General features: G+C 38.1%; 1 protein-coding gene across 1 annotated transcript in view; it reads right to left on the minus strand.

Annotated features, from left to right (window-relative positions):
- The window catches only part of NTNG1 (netrin G1), a 151,108-nt gene that overhangs the window by 47,043 nt on the left and 89,461 nt on the right, over positions 1–14,604 (minus strand). Inside the window, exons 3-4 of the mRNA XM_074152124.1 lie at positions 13,333–13,505; positions 3,100–3,126 (exon numbers count right to left, since the gene is read on the minus strand). Of these exons, the coding sequence (XP_074008225.1) occupies positions 3,100–3,126; positions 13,333–13,505 (200 nt within the window). The remainder of the gene's footprint in view (positions 1–3,099; positions 3,127–13,332; positions 13,506–14,604) is intronic.

The following is a 14,604-nucleotide window of genomic DNA, read 5'->3' on the forward strand; positions in this document are numbered from 1 at the left end:
GAAATACCATTTGATTATTGTGATTGCATCTTGCACTTGGGTGCACGGTCTGTCTCTAAACTCTGATTCATCTGCCACCAGCAGGCTTTAAGGTGATAATCACCCACACATAGTTATTTGCACATCGTGTCTATCCTATCCTGTATCTAATTATACCCTTTATAACAAACTGTTTACCATAATTAGTGGAGTTAGGCTTTACAGGAACAAAGACAGAAGCTATAGTTTCGAAGATTCAACTTTTTGAAGGCATACATGTACAGATTAGTAACTTTGGTATTTGGTCACAATAATGAACATTTCGATGCACTGGTCTGTGTAAAAATGTACAATCATTATTTTAGCAAGCAAAATAATGTAGTTTTCAGAATATTTACATACAGTATATAAGCATTGCTTAAAATTATGAAATGGTTTTGGGACTCATTAATTGCTAACGCTTTCACCAGTATTTTTCCAGACATGGCTGAAAAATGCTGAAAGGGCCAGCATTGGAATCAAGAATGCTGGAAATGACCAGAGAACCTATTATTTGACTGATAGACAACAGCAGGTACAAATGACCTTAATGGGAAAGCTCTGATTTTTTTTTTTTCTTTTTTTCTTCCAGATGATCAGAAAGGATGTTTACTTAATGACCACTCTTTCTTTGTGTTCAAACTTTAACGATGAGCTGCTTTAATACAAGATCCTTTGAGGTAGAAAAGGAATAGAGAATGATACATATATGTGCACACAGGTAAATATATTTTATTTTTCTTTGCTTGCTTTCATTGCAGTCTTAAAAACGTTGAATGAACGTACTTGCAGTGGCATCTTCTTTGTATGCTGGCAGTTTAGTCTTCATAACTCCCCACCCCAACCCCATCCTCCTTATATACTAGGAAAAGCTTGAAGCACACCAATAACCCTCATTAGCATTTGCTGGCAGGCAAAATAAAACCCAAACTCTATCTCCTGAGAGTACCTTCCTGTCCCCAGATGGTGAAAAACTCTGCTGATACGAACACAAATACTGTATTAGCATAGACAAAAGAAGAAATCATGCAGAATCCATTAAAGCAGCCACAACTAATTAATCTTGTTTGATTTTATGTGTTAATTGTACTTCTGTTAAATTCTCTTAGAGACCAGGAAAAATTTACGGGTTCTATCCTTGTTTAACGATAATTCTGCTATTTCTATTTTATAGGAAAGATGTTCAGAACATTGTGCAAGTAGAACTATTTTCCCCCTGAGCTGTTTAAGAAAAAACACACGAAAAAAACCAAGCAGAGTATCAGTATTTACTTGTGCTCAAGAAGAGATGCTCATGCTTCATCCTTTCCAGGGAGGCAAAGAAATGCATTCAATTCTACTACATATTATTCCAAGACATTTACAGAAGGTTAAAGATAAAGCATAGGCTTGCAGAAACTCTTGTATTTCCTATGGAATGTTAAACAGAATTTTCTCCATTTGTAATAGATAAACTGTACTAATCACCCCCGTGTAAAATACAGAGGTCAACAATGCATCCTTTCAGGTCACCATTGTTTAAAAGGTATTTGAGTTTCCCTATTAAGTTTTCAAAGGCCAACATCTGCTGATGCTCAGAAATGGTAGATGTGGTGACAAAGGCTGTATGGAGTGTGAAGTGAAAACACAACCATATAGTCCATGCAACACAGTACTAAGAAACTATAGCACAACCAAACTCCAAAGAGCTATTTTCCCATTCATCGCATTTCTGTTATTAATGGCAGGAATGTTCCTGAAAACAGTGACATAAACTCTTTTATTTAGTTCTTTTTTTTTTTTTTATATATTATAAAATACATGTATAAACACAGGGTTTTGAAAATAGCATAGCACTATGCATATGCAGCCATGGAAATGCCAAAGGAGATACTACAGCAGGAAAATTACATTATTAAGATTAAGGCTTTCATTTGACGTTATTGTCGTTGATGCTGTTTCACTATTTACAACTGCAAAACAGATGCCATGGCATTCAGCTGTTAATGCTGCTCTCATTTGCAAGGAGGCTACTTTTGATGGCATTTAACTTGCTGTCTAGAGCTTAACAAATCAGCGCCATTCACGAGTTTAAATAAACTGAGCTGATTTATAAATTGACAGACCTGACTCTGCATCATAAGAAGTGAGACATTTTTTTTCAGTTGGATACCAGGTATGGCAAATTGCATTTTACTGCTGCGATATTTTATCATTGTGATAGTCCTGCATAACACAAGTTGTGCCTAAAGCCTCTGCAAAGCCAAGGCTGTGGGGAATATTCTTTCAGTCAGCCACAGCAGGATCCCATTTCTACCTGCCTGCTTTATTTGCAACCAGCTAACGTGTTGTGACTGTGTGCACTTCTCAGCCACAGAACTTGGCTAGACGAGCAGCTGAGCGACTGTGCACTTAGTCCCTTCAAGGGTTTTATTTAATCAATCATCTATTTCATGGATATGCTAGTTCTTTACATAACAGTGTTACGGTTATTTTATAGTTTAAGTGTTAATATTTTGGTCCTTTAATTGCATACAGGAAAGCAGGTTTTTGTGAAGGAACACAATTCTGTTTACTTTGTGGAGTAAAGCTCAGTTCAAAGGCTGCTGGAGTTAATGCAAAGATTCCAGCAGATCCCCTGCACTTGCTAAGCTACTTCATAAAAAGGAAACCTCTTTAATTTATAAACTCTTCCATTTGCTCTTCAAATTTACACAAACACATACCAGCATAAAAATTAATATACTTCTCTGTTATTAGCAAACACTTTTTGGGGGGGGGCGGGACGACAGGAAGAGATGCTCAACAAGTATTTTCTGTGGAACACTGTCTTAATTCTCTGTATAACACTCAGTTTTCATCTGCTGATCAGAACTCATCAGAAAACCTGTGGTTGAAGGCAGATGTACTGTCAGGAGTGACATTCTCTCTGACCAGGTAATACGGTTACATGTTAATGCAACACCGGAATGGCCAATACACAGCCCCTGCACTATAGAGCACAGTTTCAGAGAAACATTATCTTCAACAGAAAGGGATGTTGGGAAATTAGATCCAAGAAGCTGAATGACAATGCAAAACAATACTGGTTTTATTACTTACTACCAATACTGGAAATACTGGGTATACCTGTAGGGAAAGAAAACATAAAAAAGTACAGTTAGCTGTTTGCTGTAGTTGGCTAAGCTATTACATCTAAGATTCTGAAAACAATTTTCTCCTAATTTTCAGAATATTATTTCAATACATAGTTAAACCCAAGCAATTGCCAATATGTACCCAGCCTTTTATAAACGCAGAGTCTTTAGATTTTTCAGTACGAGGCTGCAGGGACCACTAAAATGTATTGACAGATGGGTATTTCTGGGACCTACACCAGCTCTCTGAACTTCATGAATTTGTTCCGAACAGTTTTGTATTTCAACTAACCAGCCATTAGGTTTAATGCTCTAGATAAAAATATCAGTCATGCATGTATTATGCAGCTCTAGGAGAATAATTTAACCAAGGAATAGATGCATTGCTAACTGCTTTGGCCAGCTGCTTAAATCAGTTGATACTTTATGTTGCTTTAACTGTATATAGGTTTTTTTTTTCCTCTTTTACCTGATGGTTATCTAAATTAAGCTATGGAAAAGAAATGTAATTGACCAAAAAAATCTAATGCATTAGGTTGGTCATATTGACTAAGCCTCTCATTGATATTTTTTTTTTCCTCACACTTTCTTTTCTATTCCTAAACTGAATTAATGCAAGGAAACCGTTCCAGAGGCAGGTGAGATCTATCAGAAGAGGTGGGGCTGCTGAGGAGTAAAACTCCTCTGCTGGATTAGCAATGCAGGAACTCATGTTGCATGATGCAGTCCCAACACGTAGCTTGTTGTCAGGTCTGCCCTGAAAGGTGTGTAGCACAAAAATATGGACGTGAAATCTTTTCTGAAATGCCATTTTCTTTAGATCAAATGGCATTGCTAACGGCACTATTGCTAATCTCTTGGGTTAAAGTCACAAATTACAGATCAGTATCTAAATCCTGGATATTTGCATCCTCTCAGTTAAATACAGTTTGTCTTTTGCAAGTTTTATTGACTTTTGATGGCATGCATTTTACTGCAGAAATCTGTCTGTTTCTCCATTAAACATCTGCTATACTTCTTTCAACATCTATCTTGGAGTTCTGTCTTATTCAGAGATGGCACGGACCTCATTCTGCAATTAAGCAAACTGGAGCGAAGGAATGTCTTGGGGATAAATGATATTCACTGTAAGCAAGGTTGCAGAGTCAAGTTGGGAACATTTTCTAACTCGTGGCATGGCTAAGACAACGCTGAAATAATTGCATTTGCAGAATGGTGACCATAAACAGATATTTTGTGTTTCATCACATCCGTCCTGGGGCACATGTTCAGAACTGTGGCTCCCCAGTTTAATTTCCTATGGAATCTGTGGTCTGACAGTGCTGGGCACCCCATTGGAGACAGCACCTGCTGCTAACCAAGCCCCACACTCAGATGTTGCTTGCAAACTTCATTATTAACATGTTATTTTCCAAAATTTTAGAATCACGGGGTTTTAAAAGCTAAATAAAACCATCATCATAATAGAATAATGCTGTTATACTTCTAAAAGTAACAAAAAGTGCTTTTTTCAGTTTGGATAATGTAAGAGAACCTCTATCCTTTTGTCTTAAATATCAAAAAGGCAATCAACTTTCAAATATTTTTCCCTGAAGTTTCAATAGCAGCTTGCTTACATTTTTGCAAGTCATTGTAGCTGTTTTAAATTAGCAGCATTCGTTTTCCTTTATAAACTGATGGAACCTGCACAAATATTAGATAAAATACAGATACTGTATTCTCACACTCACACTTCCACTGTGAAATGGTATTTGTATTTCTTCTGGGTATACTCCCCCGCCCCGCACCGCTCTCACTCCCACACGCACATACAAATATCCCTTCATTTTTCTCCTGAACAGATTGTAGCAAAGGGAGAGGTTTTCCTGCAAGTCTGCTCTTCTCATTTTACTGTATTTTAAAATTTTCAATGAATTCATAGTGATAAATGCTTCCTGGGCAGAGAATAATGAAAACAAGACACCTACTAGCCTAAAGGGCTCTGTCTTGACCTTGCGAAGTTTCTGGGTTGGTGTGATCTTCTGTAACCACCTTGATTTTTGTAATACCAGGTATTCCAGTGTGTGGTGACTGGCCTTGATAGTGCACTACTTTATGCCCTTTCTCCTAAAGAGAGTGAGAATGGCACATCTAAGTTTGTCTGGAAAAGAGCTGGTTATATAGGGCCACAAAGCAGGATCAATTAACACTCTGTGAAAACCGCACATATGATGGGAAAATTATTCTTAGTGCGAGTGTTTTTGTGAGATCTGGAGTTGCATATTGAGGCTCGCTCTTGAATTCAGCTGAGCTGTATTTGCTGCAAGTCCCTGAGTAACGAGGCCCAGGAGGTGGGATTCTGCCTCTCCCTCCCTGTCAATGTGGAGGTGTGCGGGGCCCGACCACATGGCTCCTCCCGTGGCACCACTGCCGGGGACACCAACAGGCTGCAGGGATTCTTCCCACCGCTGCCGGCCCTTTGGATGGAAACCACTATGTTATGCGATGTGGATTGTTTCCAGTCAGCCTTCTATTGAAATCTGTGAGTACTTTGCAGCAGTGAAATGATGTGAACAGGTTATAGAGAGAGATGAAGAATCATGATGCGCAACTCTAGACACACAGACTAAATAAAACCAAGTGACTGCATTTGTTAAACCAGAGCTATGTTCAAGCTAAATTGTGCTCCAGTTGAAATCACTGCGATGGTTATTATTGTTAATAGTTTTATAGTGGGGAGACGGGGAGTGAAGCGTGCAATGAAAGTTCAGAGGTAGCTACTGCCCCCGAAATGGCAAACATTGTAGACCAAAGCCTCTAATACTGTTTATTATTTCAGACTTGACTTGAAGGTGGTGGTTTGGTATATTACATGTTCACTGTAAGTGCAGCTAAGTATACAAGCATTACTTGAGAGAAAAAAAATCTGGTGTTTTCCTTTCATATGATCTTCTGCATCTGCCCTGTAATTTTCTCATTTCCCCTTTTTCCAGCAGTGGGTTGGTTTAGCCATTAGCTACCATGGAGCTGACTATTGAGAGTGCTGAAAAAAGCAAATCAGATGCTAGCAAAGAAAGCAAGTTTTTGATTTCTTGTATAGTTTGTGTCAGTGTGAAAGGAAGAACATCAAGCTTTTGGTGAGAAGGGCCATATGGCTGCTTGCAGTGTCAGAGCAGGTCATACCCTGCAGTCTCTCTTATCACCTCCATCATCAGTGCCTGTGTGCACTTCCCGCCAGCAGCGCAATTGATGCAGCCAGGCTGCATCTCTTCCTGGGCAGGGAGTATATGTGGGATGAAGGAATTATTCTGTCAAGTCGGTCTTGCCTACTGGCTTCCCCATGGGCTTCTCTGCCTCTTCTCCATCACAAGCTGAACGTGCACCTGCCGTATGACGGGAGCCAGGGACCGGCTCCTGCTGCTATCAGAACACTACACTCAGCTTGCAGTTCCCTGACATTCAGGGAAAGAGTGTCACCAAGAGCTCAGTGAATTACCCAGGTGAGGTGAATACAGCCCAGAGACTGAGAATTGAGACTGCCTCCAGTGAAGCCATGGCAGGATATAATAGTAAATAATGCAGAGCAAGTTTGGATTCATATTAATTGCTGATCAAAGCGGCATGAGAGCTTTTCTGACAAAAGAGACATCCTTATAATTGCACTCTACACCACATGTTTTAACTCTTCAACAGGAACAAAATATAGAGCTGTATTCCACAGCAAAGAGTCAGAGCAGGGCTTTTAATGCCACATCTGATCTTTTGCTAGAATATCTGTGCTGCAGCATGACAGCACTCCCCGCAGTCTTTTTTCCCTTTGCAACTCCTCTACCGAGGCATGATTGCAATAGCATGTTCTCAGCATCAATTTCAGAAGTTCTGAATTCTCTAGTAATGTAAAGCCCTGACAAGCTGGAGGAATCTAGCACCTTGTAATCCCTCAAAGGGAGTGATCGTTATGATCATAGGAGTAAACTTTTCATGTATTCAGCCAAAGGACCATACACAGCGAAAGACAAAATTCTTAGGAAATTTCAAGTGTTTCATGGCAAGAGCCCTAGAATTCTTGCTACTATTAATTTTGCAGTTGCTTGCTTTGTACAGATTGAAAATGTTTCAATTTCCAGAAAAAGAACAGCTTAGATGAAGTTTGTCATCCTCCACCTCTGCTTTCCCACAGAGGAAATATTTAGTTATTGGTTTACTGGGCAACACCTCTTAAAACTTAGACCTTTTCTTATGATGTTTTAGTGACTCCAAACCAGTATCGAAAACTCTGTCTAGGAAACTCCCAGTGAGATCGAAGGATTTTTTTTTCAAGTAATCATAATTTATTGACAGAATATTAGATATTAGAAACTTCAAAAAGCCCGAAACTCAGACCATTTTTAGAACTTTGAGTATCTTATAACAGACACTTTTCCTTCCCATACTGCCGCTTAAGGACTAGAACCCTCTTTCATTGCTCCACTTCACTGTGTACAGCAAAAATAGAGTTGTTTGAAACCAGTGATGAATAGAAGCAATTCATTTCCCAGCAACAGATGCCACCAGAACCAGCACAACCAACTCAGCAGGGTCACACACAAGAGAAGAGTGCTGTAGAATAATTTTTCAAGCCCCATTTTAAAAAAATACAGCATGTGTTATTTATAGTGCATTGGTTTTTAGGTATGTACCTGCAATGTTTTGCTGGCCACTGCACTGCATACCTAGTTGGAGGAAAGTTAGTTTATCATTTGCAGATTTTTCTGACACTTCTGTCTTTGTGAATGCTCTTGATACACTACAGTTTTTCCCCCACTACCAAGTTTCCCAGCCTGACACAGATTTTGTGTGACACTTTCCTGTGGCTTTACATCTTCTGTAAGCTTCATGAGCCAAAATTAATATGTAATATAAAATAGGAACAATAAGAAGCTTTGCTGTTTTGTAACTTATTGCATTCATATATTCCTTTTTGTCTATGAAAGATGTTACCAAAATAATCAAGGAGCAACACTTTGCATCTTAAAATGCATTCTGTCCCATTCCTTCAAATTTGAGTCCTCTCAATCACTTCCTCTACCTCAGTCATGAAGTAGGCACTGGAAAGCTCCTTCCAGTTGTTTGGGAGAACAGGGCCCTTACAAACGGGACACGATCTACTTTGAGTCTTCTTTGACAGGACAGCACGATGTGTGAACTTCTCAGTTATAGGGACACATGCTACTTGGATTCCTGAGTAGAAAGCCTGCCATCACACAGCCTCTTGTCCGGCTTCATTTACCCGGGTACTTCAAGATGGCTTTGTGTCAGCAAATATTCACGGGGAAAACTACAACCACAGATGAGGGTAATCAGGACAATACTTCAAGTGCCGTAATTTTTGCCAGAAACTGTTTCTGTGGCAGCTGTGCTGCAGTGATGCCTCATAAGTCTTTTCCCATTCAGGGAGGATTAAGGCTGTGCTGCTGAGACAAAGGCTGCAGTATCAGAGGGGGATCCACTGCAGGAGAAATTCGGTAAACCTATTGAGACTATCTGCCTAACTGTTGACTGAAAAGAACCACCAATGTTCCCCGTGTTCTAGTCAATCCTTTGCTTCACGTTGAACTGCTAATCAGGAAAGTCATGTAACAGCTGGGAGGTGGTTTTCGCTGAGTGTCAAACACTTCTGGTACAGGTTATTGGCTGTGGAGGGACTTGACAAAAAGTGAGCGGGCTTTGATGGATGGCAGCCCAGCACAGTTTTAGACAGCTCTGTCTGATGGAGCAAAGAACACAAGTGCCAAAGATGATCTAAACAACAGGAGGAAGAAAAGGGCTAGTGCTGTCAGACACATACGACATACTGAGGAGAAAAGCTATCTTGTAATACCAAGTATAGAGAAATTCAATAAGTTCACTTTGAGTGTCAAAACATATTGCAGAACAAACTATCCATAGAATGTGGCAGCACAAGGGAATAAATGTAATCACAAAATAGTCAATAAGATAGAGTGAAAATATAAAATAAATGCTATGCGGGAGACAAATGTGGAAATATTGTTAGTGCCAGTAAACAACAGAGTGCTGGGTGTCTTTCACAAGCAAAGCAAGGAAAAAAACATTTTGTGGTCTCCTGAAAAACTCTTGTTAACTTCAAATAAGAAGGATACAGAAACGGCCTTATATCAAGGTTTAGGCTATGACTGCGTATTGCCTAGAATGGTCTTGTATTTCATGAGCTGTACCTTGAAAAGGTACAATAAGGTCTTATAAGTTCCAGTTGGGAAGGGTTTAGAAATGGAGATTAGGCTTCTTCTTGTTGAATCTGAGCAAATTTCCCAAATTCAGACTATCTCAAGAAAAAGGATCTTTTTATTTTGTGAAAAAATATTCTGTTTCATTTATACAACTACTTTAAGCTGTATTCTTATTTAAACACATATATCATATAAAAATCATATAGCCCTCCCCCCGTCCCCCCTTCAAATCCATTTAAAATTTAAAATATTTTGGTCTTGGATGGAAAGGATGGACTCCAAAAATTGGAGGAAGGAAGACTGTCAAAGGGACACTGTATTACACAAAGTGTTCCAAGGAATTAAAGTAATAAATCAAGGGAAGTTTAGGGTCAAACCAGATAAGTTAATTCTATCAACATATTCCAGCAACTATTTACAGAATCCACACCCAACTAAGGACAGTATAATGCTGGGGCTGCATAGCCGATCACGCGATGGAGATGGTGACATAAATGCAACAGGGTAAGTGGAATTACATTGGCTGAGCAGAAAGTTTAAACAATAATGCAAAATTTCATATGCTCCAACACACACGGCATTAAATCAGGAAGTGACAAAAGAAATGAAGCTTTTACATACATAAATGATTGCTGCTTATAGCAAGTAATCAGACAACCCACAAGAAGAGAAGCTGATTTAGTTCTGAGCAGTATGTAGGACCTGATTCAAGAAGTAGTTATCAGAGAACCACTTCTGGACTGAAAGTCAGCTTACTTGTTGAGAAGGAAAAGGGCAAAAAAAATCCCCTGCAGTAATATTTAACTTTCAGAGAGTGAGCAAATAAAAATGAGAAAGTTAGTGAGAAGAAAAATGAAAAGAACAGCTAAAAAGATTTAATGCAAACAGCATGGAGGCAGGCTAGAGATAAAGTGCATTAGAGAATAATCACATATAACCCATCAATTAAAAAAAAAAATTAAAAAATTAAATATCTTATAAACAAACAAACAAAACCCAAACAAAGAATCCAAAACAGTAGAATGAAGATTTTGGAAAGACACCCTTCAAAACTGCAAGTCATGTCAATGGACAAAGATAGGGAAACAAAAGCATAAAATCTGTCAAGTTAAATATAAACCACAGTATTTTGAGAATCAACTTGCTACAGACATAAAAGTTAATAATTCTTTTTTGTTAAAATAACAACACTAGAAGCAGGAGGCCTCCCAGAGAGATGATTGAGTAGATAGGCAATCAAGGTATAAAAGGACTAAATACTAAATTAATAGATTTCACTGATGATGTTCACAATAAAGAAGCTTAGAGAGATTCTCACTATCTGAGGAACTTTCTCAATGTCTATCATCATCTGAATGTGTTTTAGAAGATGAAAATAATATCAAACAATAAGAATTGCCATAAGGTGATGTTCACCCAAAAAGTGTTTTAAAGGAACTCAAACATGACATTTCTGGACTACTGTAACATATAACCTGTCACTTATGTCAGCCTTGATGCTGGAAGAAATGTTGTAATAGTCTTTAAAAAGGACTCAAGGGCTGATAGCAAAATATAAAGCAGACACATTTTTGTGCCACTGTAAAAGATCTGTTGTTCTCATGTCTAGAATATCACATGTAGTTTTAGCTTCAGCAAATAAAAAAAAATGACATCGTAGAACCAGAAGAGAGCAAGAAAGCACAGATGACCAGAGATGTGGCACAGTTTTATACACAATAAGATAAAATAGATTAGGATTCATCATTTAGAAAATAGATTGGAGGAGTGGACATGTCTAGTCTTTATAATCATAAATGGCATAATGGCTGTAAATAGGGATGCATTATACTGTTTCTTTGTATCTAAGGAGGTACAGGCTTAACTAAATAAAAATGTTTAAAGTAAACAAAATGAAATACCTTTCACTTATTGTATCATTAAAATGAGAAATGTATTGCCGTAAGATGTCACTGAGATCAAGCTTATGACAACTGAGTCTCTCTTTCTACTCAGCTGCTAGCAACCACCACGGGTATGAGAGAGAGGCCAGCTCAGAAAGCCAGTTTATTGTTGGCAACTGGCAAGGAAAAGAAGAAATCCTTCTACATTCACCGTACTTCTTCCTGGTTGCCATAAATTTCTGCTGCTGATCACTGCTGAAGTCAGGATTTGAGGGTAAGTGGAGCATTTGTCAGCTCAAACAAGGTTATGTTTTCATGATGCTATCGTAATAATAGTAATAATAACAATAATAGAAAAACCAGAAAAGACTGCTTATTATTTGCAAAAGGTTTTGATTTTTGATGGAACTGTATATCTGATGGAATTCAATAATGCTGAAAGTTGTTTTAACAAGCTTCAGGCATCCTTTCAGTGGCTGCTAATTCCACTGTTCCGTCTGGTGTGTGCTCAACTGATTGGAAATGATGTAACTGACATAGCAAGTTGCATTTGGAAAGATCCCGGTTTTTGTGTTCAGATGTATCTCATCCCTAGTTTAGATGATTGCCGGGGTAGCAAATGCATTACAATGTATATATATTTTTAATGTATTTATGTGCGTACATATGTATGTGTGTATATGTATATATGTGTAAAATATATAAATAAAACCAACCTGACAAATCTCACTATTTTTTCTGAACATAGCTTTAAAGTATTAATTCTGTGAGCCGCATTCACTTTTTATAACGTGAAAAAGTGAATACTGTTACAAAATGTTTTTCCCCTGCTTTTTGGAAGTTCATTTTTTTCTGCTCAGTAAGAATTTTATCATAATTTCATGCCCCCACACTTCACGGTTTGTTACTTGGTCTATTACTCTCACATTTAACTTGATAAGGTCCTGCTTCCTATGATATTAATTTTTGAGTTTTGATTCTTCACAGCTGCTGCTTTGAAGTCTTAGATAACATTCTGAGCAGTGCACATTGCTTCTGGTTTTAAACTTTTCATTCAATTCAACTACAGTACATAGCTCTGTTACTCCCAAATAACTTTTCGGTAAATTGTTATATTCTAATATTCTAAAATGAATGTTTTGCTTTTAATCAGGGCAAAACTGTGAACTCTTTTCTTAAAAGAAAGCTAGTAACTTCTGTCAAAAGGTTTGGTGATTTATCCTCATCGTCTTCAATCCTTTCTTCAAAAGATTTAAGTCTGTTACTCTGTTCGGGAGGAGTCTGAATCACTATGTATTTCATACATGCATGAAAGGAAGAACTGATGCTCATACTTGTCTTTTTGCTCTCTCTTTCAGCACCATGTTCTTTTTGACCAAATCCTGTCCAGCACCAGGAAATGCAGCTGTCAATAACTTCCTTTGGATAATATGAAAGTGTGCTGGAATAGTGAGTATGTGTGTTGTTGAGTGGCTATTAGCTGGAAACAACCAGATATAAAAACTCAGGTTTTACCCTCGCTTTCCTCCTTCAACACTTATGGTGATCTAAAAGAGCGCACAGGAATCTGGACTGCAGGTCAACATCAGGTACAAACTTCCTTTACCAACCTTTAGATTTTTAGTTATTAATTGCAAAATTTTGTCTGAGATTTTTTAACTTTCTTAAACGGACAAAAAATGAGCACGGACCTCATCTCACATGTTGAGCTGAGGTTGTTTTGAATTTTGAGGCAATAAGGATGTATGAATGGAGAGCTGAGGGTGTCCATTCATACATCCTTATTGCAGATATTCCCACGGGTTTCTACCCTCTGCATGTACTTTTTCTGTGGAAGATCCTAATTTTTTCATTCCTTAGCCCTTTCTGTGCAGTTTCCAGGGATTTATCTCTGGATACAAACACACAGTTCTCGTGCAAGTTATTTACAGCCATGTAAGAGTACAGATGATGTGTACTTACTATTAACACAATTTGACACCTTGTCAAATTAGATGCACTGGGTTATAAGGAAATGACAAACTTTTGCCAGTGTTAATCTTCCTACTGAGTCACGATATGGGGCAGAATTCTAATAATGAAATATCCTTATTATACAGAACTACTTACAGATATTAGCAGTACCCTTAGGTATAGGCAGATAAGAACCAGGGCTCCATGGTCGGCCCTGGTAATTCTTCTTGCATTTTCCACAGTCTGGGCCAGTTGTGTTATGCTCACATTCACAAAGTAGTCTTTTGTTTTCTTCTTTACAGCCAGTAGCGTGAAGGTTGCACTTACACCTATTTTTAAAAGGCAAAAATAAAAAAAAGGTGGGATATTATTTAGTGATGAGTTTAAGTTCAGATTAAGTCTTAGTAAACCATGTCCTATGGCAATCACTATTTCTGTGTGTCATGCCTGCATTATTGTTTTAGCGTGTTTTACAAGACATCACTCAAATAGCATTTTGTAATATCTTCAGCTCGCACAGGTCTAAAAGCAGTAATTTCACCAAGACTCTAAGATGCTGAATCTTTTCTTGTTTTCACTAACGCAGCTCCACTGAGATCAACTAAATTATTCATAATTTTCACTACAGACAGGTCTATAATCTTGCAAAAATTCAAGAGTTAGTCACTACTCACTGGAACAGAAAAAAGTCCTCTGCTTATGTCCTTAGAGAATCTGGCCCAAATTAAGATCCAAATTAGGCCCTGAGAGTCTGAAAAAACAGACTTCAATTAAATATCCTCTGCAATGCTACACTTCAGTAGAAGGGAAGCTCATTATAATGGTGTTTTGCCATTCTTGTTCAGCAAGTACTGTCTTGCTCAGAAAGGAAAATTTTTTGCCTGCTTTAATTTGATATAGTTGTAGTAGCTGAAGCTCAGAGGAAATATTTTGGTAAGCATATTTAGTTTTACTTAAGAACACCTAATTGAACCTTGCGACAAAATCATTAGATAAACCAGATTCTGCATCTGATCTTAGAACCATTGTATTTTCCTTAAATTCCTCTCTTTCCCTGAAACTAGGACACTTACAGAATGGGAAGCCAGTTTCATAAACAGTGAGGTATTGTCATCTCTTTCCATCCCTTTCCAATAGATGTCAAAACCAGCTAAAATCTGTTTCTGTTTGGGGCTGGAGAGAAAACTAGTATTTAACGACCCTGACTGTTTGTTTTCCTAATGATTGTACATCTAGTGATTTAAAGAGTTCTCATGTGGCCATTTGTCACCTGTTCCGTACAGTGACCAATAATTAGAGCAAAACAACACATGGAATGGCCAAGTGCAAATTAACAGCTGTCAAGCTGACTTCCATTTGGAAGGAATATGACCTGAAGCAACTGGCCACATACACATATATCCCCAGGGTAAAACAAGCTTGCAGTTG

The sequence above is a fragment of the Numenius arquata genome, chromosome 8 (assembly GCF_964106895.1).
Source record: "Numenius arquata chromosome 8, bNumArq3.hap1.1, whole genome shotgun sequence".
NCBI lineage: Eukaryota > Metazoa > Chordata > Aves > Charadriiformes > Scolopacidae > Numenius > Numenius arquata.